Raw genomic sequence first — 16,326 nt, forward strand, 5'->3', positions numbered from 1 at the left:
AGATTCGGCCAAGGAGAAGAAAGGCAAAGGAAAAGGGAGAATAAGAGGGCCGACCACACCAAGCAAGAGAGGATAGGAATAGAAGAGAGTTCTTCTTGTGAAGGCAACCCTCCCTCTCTTTTATAATCCTTGGTCTTGGCAAATAAGGAAAGTTTTAATAAAAACTTTCTTATTTTCTTTGCCATGAAAAGGAAAATTTAATTGATAAAAAAAATAATTTCCTTTTCTTTTATTAAAGTGGTCGGCGAGGGTAGATCCTCTGGACCGCTTTTTGTGGTCCAGGGGATGATCCCTTAGCATGGATTGGTGAAATGAATGGTCCTCACCTATTTTATAAATGGGGACCATTCATCCCCACCAATCCACATCAAGGGACCATCCCTTGGACCGCAAAAAGCGGTCCAGAGGATCCCTCAACCGGAAATAGACTTAAGTTCGACCAACGCCTACAGTTCCCTTAACCGGAAATGCATTCTCACTGAATTTCTCCTCCAGTTTCTTACTTTTACTCACCACTTGTAGTCTTTTGGCTTGCCTTTCACTCACCAGGTCTTCCTATCAGTTGTCAAATCCCGTGGACCTAATTGGACTTCGGTAGATTGTTAGATTTCATTGATCCAATCGGACTTTCTACCAAATATCAGATCTTGCGGACCTATCTGGACTTCCCACTAACTATCGGATCCAGTGAATCTAGCTAAATTTCATACTAATGTCAGGTCTTTCAGACTCGTCAACTCTTACATATTTGATAAGTTAGATCCTAAAATATTATAACTTTATTCGTTTGTCATTTATTAAAATTTAAATTAGATCATTAATATAAATATAAATGGTACCAACAGTATGTCCATATTACCTTATACGTTGACCTTCGATTTTGACCGATATATTAGCTAATTTTATTGACTTCATATGGTCTTGAACGTTGACCCTCGGTTTGACCGATGTATTAACTAATTTTATTGACTTCGACCCCATTTCAGGGACCAATCTTATTCACCGAATAATACAGACGAAACCATAGTGGAGGTATGACAGAGTACGTGGTTGACAACAACGTTAAGGGCTGAAAAATCACAAGCCACAGAGCGAGCCTTTTAAATGTGGGTGATCCTGAAAGAAAGAACAGAAAGCAAAAGTTAGCTTACTCCAGTGTACACCTCTTTTGCCTGGACCGGATTCCAAGTTTCCAACTTTAAGAAACCTCACGAGATACAGCCACTTGGAAATGGGAATTGAATTGAATTGGTTCAGCTTGAGATTTGAGAATGAAGCCGGTCTTAGTTAAAATAATAATAATATTAATAATAATATTATTATTATTATTAGGAAAAGGAGCGAACCGGGTTTATGAAACATTGCATTTAAGTGCAGAGCCTTTACAGCCAAAAGGAAGTAACTATATCCCCCACTGCCCAAAAGCAACGTAGAAAATGTTTGTACTCGACTATTAAATGAAATCTCGGCCAAACCTAAAGATGCATGCTGTGTCAGTCAAGATTTGACGTTGACTTCTATACCGGATCGGCGGCGGCTTCATCCTCGTCGTGGTCGTCGTCTTCTTCTACTATTAATTGCCGCCTCTCGTCATTCGGTCGAGCTGCGATGGCGACTTCGGCGTTGGCGGAGGCGGTGAGCTTCTTGGCGCGCAGCGCCTCGACGTCCCAGTCGGTACGGAGGAGGATGACGGCGAGGACAAGCACGACGCAGACGATTTGGGCGGTGAGGAGGCCGTACCAGAGCCCGCCGAAGCCCGCGCCGAGGCGGAAGGCGAGCCCGACGGCCACCGGCGTGCCCACCAGGTAGAAGGAGAGCAGGTTGATGCGGGCGCCGACGGCCGGCCGCGCGGTGCCGCGGAGCACGCCGCAGCCGGTGGTCTGCGGGCAGTTGCCCAGCTCGCACAGCCCCACGAGCGGCAGCACGGCGGCGGAGAGGCGCAGCACCGCGGCGTCCGCCGTGAAGAGCCGCGCCCATTGCTCGCGGAACAGGGTCGTCCACGCCACGTTCACCACGCCGATGACCGCGCCGCATCCGAGCGCCACCAGCGCCGCCGTCTTCGCCCGTTTCGGCCGCCCTGCGCCGAGCTCGTTCCCCACCTGATGCATCGATTCCTAAATGCCATTAATTGCAAATAAATTTTGAGAAAAAAAAAGTAAGGTAAAGCGAAGTACAACAGTTCGACAAGAAGGTGGTGGATTCGGCTCATGAAACAGGGGCTAGGATTGTCCCACGTGCGCGTTGGATGCGTAGTATCACGAGAATACGAGGCAAATGTTGCTAGATTTAGCAAGAGGAAGAACAAAGGCGGCGGCGGACCGCCGGAGCACCCAACGAGCAGGGGATTCTGAAATATATGAAGGAAGGTGATGTTACCCTGGTGGAGACGCAGGCAGCGAGAGACATGGGTACAGTGTACATGAGGCTGGTAGTCTGTATGAGGACGGCGGTGGCAGCGACGGCGGTGGTGGGGTCAGGGAGGTAGCCGGCGAGCACGGTCATGATCTCGTACCACCACCACTCGAGGCAGACGCCGAGACAGCTGGGGAGAGCCAGGCGGAGTACCGGAGCGAGACCGCTCAGGGCCGCCCGGGGGGACCAGCCGCGCCATGTTAGCTCGCAGGCGCGGGAGACGCGGAGGTAGACGAGGAGGAGTACAGCCATGTTGAGGTTGGTGATGACGGCGGCGAGGGCGACGCCGGTGATGCCGAGGCGGAGGACGAAGACGAGGAGGAGGTTGAGAGGAATGTGGAGGACGACGGCGGCGGCGGTGCAAGCGGCCATGGGGCGGGTGATGCCCTGCGAGCGCAGGAAGACGCGAAGCGGCTGAAGGAGCGCGTTGGTGAGGAGGTCCGGCAGGGAGTGGAGGCAGTAGGTCGCGGCAACGGCAGTGATAGCAGGGTCCTGCCCCAGCGCCACCAGGATGGGGCCGAGGTTGACCCAAAGGAAGGCGATGGGGACGGCGGCGAAGAGGAGGAGCAAGATGGCGCGTTGTAGCGAGAGCGATATCAAGTCCCAGTTGCGCGTCCCGTACGCCTGCGAACAGAGAGGCTCGAGGCCGGAGGCGAGCCCGAAGAGAACAGAGTAACCGGTGATGTTGGTGAAGCCGATGGAGAGCGCTCCGCCGGCGAGCTCGAGAGGACCGAGGCGACCCAAGCAGACTACCGACACCATCGCTCGCAGGTAGACTAGGCAGTTCATCGCGGTGATTGGCGCCGCCATGGCCCAAAGTTCCTTGAGCTCCGAAGTCACCTGACTCCCCAGCCCTCCTCCTCCCCCGACGCCGTCCTCCTCCTCCTCGTGCTTCCTCGCCGCCATCGGTTCACAGATTCTGCAAAGCAACGACTGCCAAGTGCCAAGTGCGGTTCCTCTGCTGCCCGTACCCGCTCGCGCCGTCGCTTGAAGAAAACGCTAACTGGGTTGGGTGGTTTTAAATGGTGCGGCTGGTGGTCACTCGGTTTTACCCTTTTTTTTTTTTCTTTAGATCAAATAATAAATAAATAACTAACATATTTTTCTAATTGCTTGGTCCGGATTAATAATTTTTATTTCAATAATTTTTAATTGAGGTTTGAGAGGGGGACAGGAGGAATGGTGTAACTGGAACAAATAAATGTGGGACTATGGAAGGGATATATAAAAAAAAAAATATTATTTAAAAATATGTTCATGCAATTGGCTTGATTTTAGTTCTTACCTAAATCATCTTTTATTATTTTAAAGTTTTGTTTTACAAAAAATAGCATAATATATTTACATTTAGTAGATTACTAATATACACGCACATATATATTTCTTTGTTTGATTATATAATGGTATAACTGTTATGAAAACTGATGTAGAGTCAAAGGCAGGCTGCGGAAAAGCCAGCTCATAGGTGGCAAGGAGCTCCGTAAACATTCGATAACAACGATCGAATTCATATATCTGGTGTTATCTATTTTACACCTAAGTCCTCTTGTAATTGTTGTTGACTATACTCCAAATAAGATATTTTTTTAACTTTTAAACTTATAATTTTTAATATAGAATTTTGATTGTATTCTTAATAATTTTTTCCTCAAACTAATTAAGGATATCAAATTTTTTTTTTATTTAAAAGTTGATTCATGAATTTAACAAACGTGTTCACGAGCTAACGAGTCAAATATTATGAAGCTCGAGTTTGGTTTATTTATCTTAACGAGCCTCATTAAATAAGTTCAAACGAACTTTTATCGAATCGAGTTTCGAATAGCTCATGAGCGGTTTAATTTATTTACACCCCTACTGCTCCGGACCTCTCCTCAAATATTCGGTCCCTCTTGACTTGCTCTGGGCCTCGTCTCAAATATCAGGTTACTCTTGACCTGCTCCGGGCTTCTCCACAAGCATCTAGTCACTCTTGACTTACTCCAGACCTCCCCTCAAGTATCTGACCACTCTTGACCTAGTCTTTCTTCAAATATTCGGTCACTTTTGATCTACTCTGGGTCTTTCCTCAACTTCATTTAAGATCATCGTGTATGATATTCAATATAGACTATATATATCTCTAATACCACTTGTTAAGATAAAAAAAAATTCAAATATATTTATAATGGTATGATATTATCCATTTTAGATCTAACGTCCCATAAATTTAATTTTAGGTTCTATAAAAAAAAGTCTCATATTTTTAATATATGATATTAATTGTACCTCAAGACTAAGAATTAATAGTCTCGCGCATCAAGGGGCATCTGCGCATGCCCATTCTCAAGCATCAAATGTATTCATCAGATTGCAAGTCTTGAGCACCAAGGGGCTTCTACAAATAGTCATTCCCAAGCACCAAATGTAGCCTTTAGATGGACAATCCCGAGCACAAGGGGTATCTGAAGATAGTCATTCTCGAGCACCAAATGTAGTCTTTAGATTAGCATTTTCGAGCACCGAATATAGTCTTCAAATTGGCATTCCTGAACACCAAAGCAATCAGGTATATACTTGCCTTCGACTCCCGGCAGCCTATGTGGAGATCTCATCTAACGACAATCAAGTTATATAAGCACCATAGATGGTATAGAAATATAATTTTCTTTTCATGTGCGGAGGCCACTCTTCTTCGTTAAGCTTCTATCTCTTCTCCCGTCTTTTTTACTCTATTTCCTCATCTCTGTGCGACTTTTATCTTTTTTCCATTCGACATTGATTTGAGTATCGGAATAACTTTACAAGTATATAATATGGCGCCCAATCCTACCGTCTTTTACGTCTCAGATCATCAACCTTGGACTTCCAAGAGGCGATCGTAGCTCTGTGGGAGGAGAAATCGATCTGAGCAAGTGAAAATGACACTTGACTGCTTATTTAAACGGCCGGGATCTTCCTTTAAATTCAAACGTATCCCACTCCCTGTTACGGGCATTAACACTTCATGCGTGCAATTGAATTCGATGGACCAAGATCATGCACATGCAACTTTATATCGACATGACATTACTGCCTTATTATAACGTGAATATGTATTTTAGAATATCTACACGGAGGAAAAGAGGGGCATGCTTGTGTGGTCCAACTATAAAATATTAGGCCTGCATGTCTTTTAGGTTTGTTAGTGTACCCTAACAGACAGTGAGCTAGCCAGCTAGCCAGGAGAGGGAGGATCAAGCTACTCGGCAGTAGGATTTATGTGGATAAACTAGTGCGGTGCCGTGACTTGTCTTTTATGCGTGATGACACGAAAGTGCCTTTTCTCCCAACTGTGAGTAATAACTATAAACGATCATTCATTCGTCCTAATATTTTTATAAATTTATTATTAATTAATATAAAAGAAATAAATTAGGGCAGGCACGCAGTGATTACAAGTTGTCATTAAATTAGGGATATAAATAAGTTAAATCATTCATCGACCGCTCACGAGTCACTCGATCAAAGTTCAACTCGAGCTCGGAGTTGATTGAGCTCAAATCGGAGCTCGGAGTTGATCGAGCACAAGCCGGAGCTCGGAGTTGACCAAGCTCGAGCCGGAGTTCAAAGTTGACTGAGTTTGATCCGACTCATTTAATATTCGAGTCGATCTTGAACTCATTTAATACTGACTCGAAGGTTCGTCGAGTTTGTTCGATCTCAATTAATTTAATATTTTAATATTAAAATAATTATTATTTTAGCATTAAAAAATAAGTTGAGGAAGTGTTTGTAGTTAGAATGTTTGATTGTTAGAGATTTAAGGTTCAAATCACTTGTGTGTACTTATTTTTATATTTAAATTCACTATTTTCAAGTTGAACTTGAGCCCATGATTAAATCGCTGAGCCAAGCTTAAGTTCAAATTCAGAAACTACTCAACCCGAGCCTTTTTAATTTTCTCAAGCTCGAGCTCGAGTCGATCCGAATTAAAACTCGACTCGGTTCATTTGTAGCCTTACACTAAATTAAGGAGTCTAGATCATCTGATTCGTAATTCTCTTATTCCTTTCGCAATTGAATTTTATAGTAACTAATTTTAATTGAATTTGACGTCCAAATTATAGAAGGGATCAGAAAAAATAAAAAATTGCGGATCGATTAATCTGGCCTCCTAAGCTAGGGGCAGGGGCAGGGGCAGGGGCAGGGGCAGGGGCAGTCCAGTTCTGACCAGCCCGACCCCAGGCTAACGCTGCGGGATGCAGTTTAGAGGGGTGCTCAACTGCCTAGGGTTGATGAATAATGGAATCCATCAAATCAATTAAATCAAAATCTAACAAATCGGATTTGTTTTTTAACCAACTACACCGACTGAATTTAATCAATGAAATATTAATTAATTTGATAAAAATTTAAATAATTTAATATTTAGACAGTTGATTTATGGGCACGAGGGCCCGTCGCCATCCTTATTCCCTCAGATTCTTCGGCCATCTCGGCGGTGGCGGGGAGGATCGAATTGAGGGCTTTTCAGTGTAGGAGGTGGCAGGATGGAGGAGACCAAGATGTCGCATCGGGAGACTTTCGGCGCTGTCCATTCTGCAGTGGTGGAGGTTCAGTGTCACGGTCATCATCACGAATAAGTGCATCTTTCAGGTGTGATTCCGTTCCTTACTTTATTTTCGTCTCTTCGACCCATTATTTTTTTCCCCTGATTGTTTTATAGTGTATTTTTTTTTATCTATCTAGATCGTAAGGAGGTCGATTTTTTAGTTCTCTCTTTATTGTTGTGGTCGTTCTTCGTCTGTGATCGGAAGCATTCCTTCACTTTGTGCGTTAAGATTGTATTTTGTTTAAAGTTTGGTGATCCTGTTTGCTTGAATGAAGGAAGACGGGATGAAGATTTTAATCCTGTAAAATTAAATCAAACCAGGATAAGATTTTTTGTGTTGGTCGTCTGACATTAAAATCAAAATCAGAAAGAGAGAATGAGTAATTCTTACCTTTTCTTATACTTGACGTATTTTTTTATATCTTTCTCTGTGATAATTCATCTATCCTTATTTCTTTGTCTTGACTTCTGTGCATTAATAATAAATGAAGTGTTCTTCTTGGTCTTGGTTTCTTCATATTTAATGATGATAGGCGGAGTGTTCTCTTTTATTTTCTTGTCTCCTCCTGTATAGTGTTATTCTTGTGCCGGAAGAGTAGTCCGAGTTGCTCGTTTTCCTACCAGATGAGTGGCTCGTTTTCCTACCGATCGAAACAACCAATTACGGGTTGTCCATTCGTTCGATCAACCCATGATGCCCATTTGTCTAACCGGCCTGGTGATCCACTCGGCCACTCTTTTGCCGACCGGGATAACCAGATAGCACCTTTGGCCGAGACTCTTTTCGTAAGCCCCGACGTTGACCGTCTTGACTTTGACCGACACCGTATCAATTGACCCATGCATGACAGATGACTCCCTTTTATCGCCGCATCATTTGGAATTTATGAACTTATAAGCTCCTGATTCAATGGCTATATAGAACTACATTGTTCCGTAGTTAGAAAGCGAGTGTTAACTGGAACTGATATATGACTGCCACTTCTCTCTAGATCTGGTGGTTTTGTAAGAAGATCGAATGGGCTTGTCAAATTCTAGGTTTATTCAATTCCGATAGATCTGTTACATAAAAATAATTCTATTTAGAAATAATTTTATACATATCCTGTGATGACTTCAACATATATATTGTTTCTTTAAAGAACGGAAAAAATTGGAGAAAGATTGAAAAGGTAAAATCCGAAGTTGAGTAATCTCTATCCAAAGGAGAGATTCTGACCTCTCACTGAGTAAGAAAAAAGTTATGCTTATGCTTTAATAATTAAAAATTATTACTTAAATATGTTAGTGCTAGAATCTATGATTTGGATTATATGATGCATATCCAATTAAATTAGATAAAAAAATTTAGAATAATTGCTCAATCTAGCATAATTTTTTTAATGCTTGACAAATCTAGTACGATTTTTCACCAACATAAACACATACTTTTAATTTTATAACAAATTTAGTATATTATCAAATTAACACATTATATAATTTTTGTAATATTTTTTTTCAATGATTTGGCATATTGCTTTAAGACTTATTTGATTGTTAGAGAGAAAAAAAAATTAAGCCAAACAACTAATATATTAACTAATAATTCTGTTATGTGTATTTTTTATTTTTTATTTAAAAATAAATAATATTTTAAATCAAATAATATCTTTATTATTGATTTTTTTTTCTAAATTTTTTATATAATGCATTAGATTAATAATGCACATAGATATATTTGTCTAAATTAAAAGTGCATGCTAGATTTGTTAAAGCATAAAAAGTCTATGCTAGATTTAGCAATAATATTCTCTAGAAACTTATAGGTTCATTATAAAACATTTTTAAATCTAATTTTGGAATTAAAAATAAATGAGAGATTTTTTGAGGTTTCATAAAAACTTTAGCAATCCTTAAAAAAATTAAAAATTATCAAGTAAAAGATAACATAAGTTGTTAGTCAAGTTAAATACTGTGATAGCAAAATTAAACCTTCTCTCAGTACAAAAGTTTTGGTTAAATGGTGTGGAATAAATCAAATCTCAAAATGCACACCTTTAAAAGTAAGCAATTAGGTATTGTTGTTGGTTCTCTTTCTTTAGTTTTCTAGATCTTCCTTTCTATACCAGATTGTGCACAGTTTCTTCCCTTTCTCCTTCTATAGATTTCTTCAAACAATTAGGTATTGTTGTTGGTTCTCTTTCTTCAGTTTTGTAGATCTTCACTTTTAGACCAGATTGTGCACAGTTTCTTCCCTTTCTCCTTTATAGATTCCTTCTCCAGTTCACTAGTTTCTTTCTTGTAGCTTCAGTTTTTGCTACCATAAATCAAATTAAAGTTGATTGGATCTTATATCTTCTTAAGATCAACATTTCTCATCAATATGGGTTCATCTACTGTTATTGTATTTGTGAGGAGGTAAATTGCGAAGCTATAGTTGGAATCCGTCACCCCAACGGCCCCACATGATCGGCCTCACGACCATCTGTGAGGAGGTAAATTGGGAAGTTATAGTTGGCCAGTGCGGAAGAGAGTTTTTTTTCCTCAACTTTGCCGAGATTCGAACTCTTATCCTATGGTAGCAACTCTGCTCCGCACTAGCCAACTCAACCTTGCCCCAGGGGCTCTTAATTAGTAGCTAGAACTTACGAAAGATGATCAATTATCAGGCCAATTTTCAGAGTTATTAGGAAAATAGATGTGATCATCATTTCCTTCAAGTATCATAAGTGTTCTGCATTTTTTTTTCTCGGGATGCTCTAATACTTATAAGTTGTGTATACAGTATGTTCATCGCTTGGTTTCAAATATTGTTACCTCATTGATGATTATTGTGTTACAATAATAACTCAAGTTGTAGTGTGTATTTAATCTTTAAGAAATGACAATGCCAAGAAATATTTTTCTCACATCTTTTAATCTTTCAATCTAGAGTATCCTCCATCAATTTTTTTACTCTGTCTTCCTCAATAGAGATTTCAACATTGACTCTAGCAGTACTGAGGAGTTGTAGATGAAGGTCTAGAGTTGAGCCTGTTTCTGTTACTCCATACTCCTTTGCTCTTCTAGCACCATCGATAGTCTTGGTTCCAGCCTTTGATTTGGGCCTCTATATTTTTTTTTAGAAAGGTACCCACAAGTGCACTGCTTCACCTCCTCTTGACAGAACCTAGATTTGAAGTTTCCTCTGACAGTATCATGCATTCACTTCGTCTGCTCTGCCATTGGAGCTTACACTCTGATCAAGTTACTAAAGATGAAGCCCTTAATTGAGGTCGAACCTGAAGACTGCTGGAGGAGGATATTCCCAATGTCATTTGTTCTTTGCATTAATATTGTTCTTGGAAATGTAAGCTTGAGGTATATCCTAGTTTCATACACGCAGACTACTAAATCCTTCACTCCTGCGACAACAGGTTAGTGTGTTATGATATTCTATATGAATGTAACCACAAGCAGCTTATTACAGCTACTTGATCTTTTTGTAGTTAATGCAGTGTCACCCTGATAGCCAGATTTTAAAGATAAATAGTGTAGGCTTTCCCTGGATATTTTCTTTCTGCTGAAGGTTTCTACTAAAAGTGACTATTGCTTTCTGAATTATATTGTGAAATTCTAATTATAAATGTTTCAGTTATGCGATCAAATCATTGAATATAATTTTCATTCAGCAATAACTACACTCTATCGCTTGTTCCAAGTATCATCTGGAAATGGCACAAATTTTAACCAGTTCTAAACATTGGAGATTTCACCTCGTGCAACTTATACTAAAGCTGGTGGATTTGTTTTGTTTGGCCTATTTTTCAAGTTTGTTCTACACGAATGGTGACACAATTACAGACAAAACTGTCTCAAAATTGTTTGATTTGCAAAATTTAAGAAATAGTGTATTGTGCAACTTTTCTTTGGGCTGACCATAACTCAGTCATTGCCTTTTGTTGTAGCATAAACAGAGTGTACTATATGGCACCTTTTGCAACTATGATACTCTCTCTTCCTGCATTGATAGCTTTCCATCCAACTAGTTTCTCAGTTCTTTGTCCCTTTAAGCTGAGATGACCCAAACTTCCTCTACTGATTGAAACGATCGAAATAACACAATGACCCCTCTTTTCTCAAAGAGCATGGTCATAATCTCCATAGATTTCTTTCTCCTTTCGCCTGTAAATACCTACATATGGATATCATTGATAGGTTCAGATTTCAGAATCTTTCATTCTCATATTTTTACTGTGTGCTTTTGCTTTCACTTCACCTTGATGACTTACTCATTAGTAGGGTCTCGCGGGAAATAACTATGTTCGTGTGTGCAAGTCGGATTTAATCTCCTTAGCACTCACCTCAGAATAGTGATCGATTTTAGCATCATACTTAATTTTGATTGTGTTAAATGTAAAACACCAAAAATAAATTACTATAATCAACAGAAACTATCAAAATGATTCAGTTTACTTTCCATTTGACCTATTTGCATCTAACTATTATAATCTTTTAGCTTAGATGTCAAATTACACAATGCCAACTCTGCTTTTCAAGCACTATTCCTCTTTCATGACACAGCTCAAGGTGAGATGTTGATCACTATAAAATTAAATAGCTGGAATAAACAATGGAAATACTCGATCTGTACGTAGCTGATGCTTGAGTGATAACAAGATGTGTGTCCATGAGCTGTGCTTGATATCCTGGTACTGTCTTTTTCTTTTCATTTCATTTTTTTTTAACGTGGAAAAGATAATTCCCTCTCCACTTTGTCATGATAGGCTCAACTTAGTTAACTCTCCCTGCCCACTCATCTATAGCCTACAATGCCCAATCAAGGTGCCTGGTGGGCCTGGGACAGCCAAACACTTAGATGGTACAGGTTGCACTTGGTGGGGGCCAGCTACAGCCAAAGGCTGAGACGATCCAGGTTGTGCCATGCCCACTCCCAATGTTTCAATATTTTTTATTTTTATTTTTATTTTTCTAAGAGTTGGAAATTAGAAGATCTTTGAGATTACAAAAAGTTATTGCACATCTCATTGTTGCCCAACATCAATGAATTACATGTTTCTGAAAGACAAAAAGAATAAGGGCAATCATTCAGATGTGGTTCATGCCAATGAAGAATTCTCTACTCAACTTCTATTTAACTCTCATTCATTACAACAAAATATATCAACGTTATCTAAGTTAATTTTGACTTGGACTGGATATTAAAAGAAGACAGTTATCCACCCAACTAACCTACTGTTTGATTTAGGTTTCAGAAATGGAATTTAATGAGGCCATTGCCAAGAATACAGTTACAACTTACAAGTGAAAGTGTAATGCTGAAAGAAACCAAGACAGAGGAACATTCAAACTGTACATTCCACTAGACCAAATAAATGTAGTGGCTCTTGTGCACATGGCTGGTCTATACAAAGCCACCCTATTCCAACTTAGTTTAATGGAGTCAATGCTGAAAACATAGAGTTAAAATATTTGGAGAGATTTGATGAACACAAGAGACTGACTGATGCTATCATCATGTTTGAGAAGATGCCCATTGCACATGCTCATCATCATTACTCGTATGCTGTGTGTAGGTTCTTGTTTCATAGTAATTTTTTGCATGGAATTTGGAGTTACAGTTAAACAATATATATATCATGGGATCTACATGCAATTAAGGATCAAGGTTATATTTATAGTTTGTGGATCCTTTTATATTTTACACCAAAACAAACAGGTAGGAGCACAGAAGTTGCAAAGTAATTTAAGTCATGGCAACGCAACAAATATGTAGAGATAAGAAATCAACATGAGGCAGATTTGTTCTTTTTTAAATCAAAAATTTCTGACGAAGTCAAGCCATATTTCAAGAGACAAGTTCTGAACCAATTTACATAGAATATACAAATAAAAACAGAGCAGCAACCCATAATTCAACAAGCATGACTCAACTCAATGATCAAACCAAATACACCAACAACAAAGAGGAGAAAAAGGAAACTTTGATCAACTGATTAAAACCCATTTCTCTGAATTCTTCCTTTTTTATTTCTCAAATTTCAACAAATATGGAATGAAGGGCAGATGGTAGATGGCAGATGAACTACTTATGTGGACTCAACAGAACATGTGGCCTTGGATCTGTAGAGGAGTTTCTTTTTCTTGGATGTTGGGTTTTCGATGTTAAGAACCACCTTTCCAGGTTCACCGATCTTGAAAGAGGTCTTGATTACAGGTTCATCAGCGGCGATAAGCTTCCTGTTCTTTTGCACGAGCACTGTGTATCCGTCCTCCGCGCTAGGCACGAATTCAGCACTATAACTCACTTCCCATCCCAAGACCCGGAGTTCCCAAACCAAGACGCTTGCCTGATAAAACAGCATCAATCATCCAATACCCAAACAAAGATTTTATGAAACAAGGAGCATTGAATATTCTGAAACAAGGAAGAAATAAGGGAAAATGTGAATGGGATCGAGCCACAACCTCAATAGTCGGTATTTCGATGGATTGTTTGGATGAGGGCTTGATGCTAAGCTCAGTAACAGCATCACTGCTAGTGAAATCTGGATCATTTTCCTTGCTTAGGCCTCCAAATGCAACTGGAACTTGCTCAGGTGCTATGTATCTGTACCAAGATCATGAACCCAGAGGGAAAAATCAATAACTAAATCACCTAAATCGAAGAAAAGAAACTTGATGGATCAACACCCACTTGAATAGAGTGTCTGCTGATTTAGATGGCCCGGCGAAAACAAACTTGCTCTTGGTCCTCTGGGTCAAGAAGGGGCTCATCATCCTGTTGAAAGCCAGATACCACCATGGAACATTGATGAACACCTATCATGACAGTTACAGATGAGTTAAACTTGAAGAAGCAGAAATTGTCAATTAATTCCTTCGACCATAATTTTCATTAACAGTTAGCAAAATCAACCAAGCAAACTGAGAGGATTATCAAAAAGATGCAATTTTTATGATCGAAAGATATAATTAAAGTTGGATCATTGAGCTAAAATTACCTTCTTGGCTATGAACTCAGGGTAGTTGTCCTGCAACAAGGTGACGGCCTTGTTGGTGGCCTGGCGATGCTTCCCAAGCCTAGGAGCGTTCTTGAGATCGGTCACCTGAACCATGGAGGAGATACCACCGGGAGTGAAGTCCAAGAGCTCTCGGATACCCTTTTCCAGGTACTGGATCCTCCACTTGAGGAACTTCTGCCTCTTCTCCTCGTCGCCGAAGGCCTTCTCGTAGAGCTCCTTGTCTTGGAACTCCCCATAGACGTTGTAGCACACCGGGTGGCCCTCCCTGTCGACGCCGTGCATGAACACGGCCTTCTCCAGTTCCGGCAGGCCGAGGTCATCCTCAAGGAGAGCCTCGATGCCAAATTGCTTTCTCCAGATGACGGCGTTCTTGAGCATCGTCAGGGCATCGGTAACCTTCAAGTCCCTAGCACGGAGGAACTTGATGAGGACAGTATCGCTCTTCTCGTCGCCAAGGAGAGGAACGCCCCAAATGAAAACCTCCTCCGGCGGCTCTACTGGTGCCTCCTTTGCTGCCTCCTCATCGGTCTCCGGAGGAGGGGGCGCGACTGGGATGGCGGTCTCCTCGATGGCTTCGACCGTCTTCGCGTTGTCATCCTCGACCGTAACCGACTTCTCCTCGCCAGTTGGCGTCGTGGTGGATAAAGGCACATCTTTTAATGGCGGAGCAGTCTCCTTCTCGACCTCCGATTTTGTCGGCTCCTCCGGGACTCCCTCCGGCTTCGTAGGTTCCTCCGAGGCCACCTCCGGCGCAGGGGCCGCAGGCTCTTCAGACTTAGTTTCTTCCTCTTTGGCCGGAATAGAAGCGGGAAGTGGCGGAGGCGCGAATTCGTTGTTGGCGACGGCGGCTTGGACGAGCAACTTGAGCTCATCGAGCGCCTTCTTCTCGGGATCGATCGCCTCAGTGACGACGCTTCTCTCAGCAGAGGATTCACCTTCTACGCCCTCGGGCTTCTTTTCCTCAGCCTCGGGTGCTTCCGCCTCGGCCACAGCCTCGGCAGTCTTCTTAGTCTCCTCCCCTTCCGCAGCGGCTTCACCGGCGGCCGCGGAGGGAGGCGTCTCTGTCTGCGACGCCCTCTCCTCGGCGGCAGGCTCGGAGACGACGACTTCAGTGGCGGGGGTCGCATCGGTCGCTTTGCTTTGGGATTCTTCCGCCATGGCGACAGAGCGAGGGACGGGGCAAAAGCAACGGACGGAGAAAGTGAAATAATAAATACAATGAAGAACGAAAAAAAGGAAAGAAAAAAAGTAGAAAAGGAATAAATAGAATAGAAGGCAATTAAACAAGAAAAAGCCAGTTCTATAGAAGCAGTTCAATTTTAGTTGTATATTTTTTTTCATAAATAATAATAATAATAATATAGGAGCAATTACTCCGATAAATTACTCTGTTTCTAAATAAAACAACAGAATGATTTGATTTACTTCCATTTAATCCAAAACATAATATTTCAAATTGAATGCCTAATAATATCAAACAATACATTAAATGAATTAACTCCATAAATATACGCAAAACGTGTGTATTCTATTCTTCTAAGTTGGATTGCAAATTATAGGGAATCAATTACTTTATTTTACTCACACTATTTTCATAAAAGAATCAGAATAATGTTTTGGTGTTGAAATGACTTCAATTATGAATGGATAATGATGCAAGAAACCCAATTGGTAAAATTATAATTCGGTTTGAAGATAAGATGGACTGTAACTTAATCTAATCATATTTGACTTAAACTATTGTTTTTGTTTTTTGCACAATTATATTGATTGTGACAGAGTCAGTGAGAAGGACCATAGATTTTGAGGACTAAGGAGGATTAGGGATTAGTCATTATTAACTCTTAAGCTTTCCAGCAACAAAATTTGGACATCTTGGATAGCTCCATATCAGTTCCAAATACTTTCCTTCTCTTTTCTCTGGCACAGTAGATCATTTTATCATTGAATCCAAAATTTGTTGAGCTTGAAATAATGTTTGTGTTCACGGGGATATGCTAGACCATTAAGCAATCGATACTGGTTGTCATAACATATTAGACTAGATCAGACTGTTTAAGTCGTGGTAGTAGAACTGAATGATAATAGGACTAAGACTAAAAACTTCCAACCCAGCCGAACCAGAATCAATCGACATCTTAGCCAATAGCCATCGCAACATAAGCTACCAGCCTGTTGGCACATATAAATAAATGTGTATGATACAAAATTGAATAATGTTAGAATCAATCTTTGTTTTCGCTGTTAGATAAAATAATTACTTTGTATTTTAATTATTCGAAGACAAATATAAATACTCACAATTGGAGAATTTGATATATATGGTGACGGAAACAT

At 40.7% G+C, this 16,326-nt stretch overlaps 2 protein-coding genes and 1 long non-coding RNA gene across 4 annotated transcripts; 1 reads left to right on the forward strand and 2 right to left on the reverse strand.

Annotated features, from left to right (window-relative positions):
* Window positions 1-1,350: 1,350 nt before the first annotated feature.
* Window positions 1,351-3,408, reverse strand: LOC121974385 (protein DETOXIFICATION 54-like). 2 transcript variants are annotated; one of them, XM_042525417.1, is made up of 2 exons: window positions 2,377-3,408; window positions 1,351-2,114 (listed from the first exon to the last, which is right to left on the reverse strand). In XM_042525417.1, the coding sequence occupies exons 1-2, from the start codon at window positions 3,316-3,318 to the stop codon at window positions 1,518-1,520; spliced, it is 1,539 nt and encodes a 512-aa protein (XP_042381351.1). In that variant the 5' UTR covers window positions 3,319-3,408; the 3' UTR covers window positions 1,351-1,517. The 2 variants fall into 2 exon arrangements, with proteins under 2 accessions (XP_042381351.1, XP_042381352.1); XM_042525418.1 differs by having other exon boundaries at window positions 1,351-2,099; window positions 2,377-3,407.
* Window positions 3,409-11,563: 8,155 nt separating this feature from the next.
* On the forward strand, window positions 11,564-12,433 carry LOC121977303. Its single transcript, XR_006110778.1, has 3 exons — window positions 11,564-11,655; window positions 11,731-11,879; window positions 12,213-12,433. It is a non-coding gene; the product is annotated as an uncharacterized LOC121977303 (long non-coding RNA).
* Window positions 12,434-12,810: 377 nt separating this feature from the next.
* LOC121974386 (patellin-3-like) lies at window positions 12,811-15,221 on the reverse strand. The gene is made up of 4 exons (XM_042525419.1): window positions 13,969-15,221; window positions 13,662-13,786; window positions 13,433-13,574; window positions 12,811-13,314 (listed from the first exon to the last, which is right to left on the reverse strand). The coding sequence occupies exons 1-4, from the start codon at window positions 15,145-15,147 to the stop codon at window positions 13,054-13,056; spliced, it is 1,707 nt and encodes a 568-aa protein (XP_042381353.1). The 5' UTR covers window positions 15,148-15,221; the 3' UTR covers window positions 12,811-13,053.
* Between the last annotated feature and the right edge of the window lie 1,105 nt (window positions 15,222-16,326).

The sequence above is a fragment of the Zingiber officinale genome, chromosome 4B, assembly GCF_018446385.1.
Source record: "Zingiber officinale cultivar Zhangliang chromosome 4B, Zo_v1.1, whole genome shotgun sequence".
Classification (NCBI taxonomy): domain Eukaryota; kingdom Viridiplantae; phylum Streptophyta; class Magnoliopsida; order Zingiberales; family Zingiberaceae; genus Zingiber; species Zingiber officinale.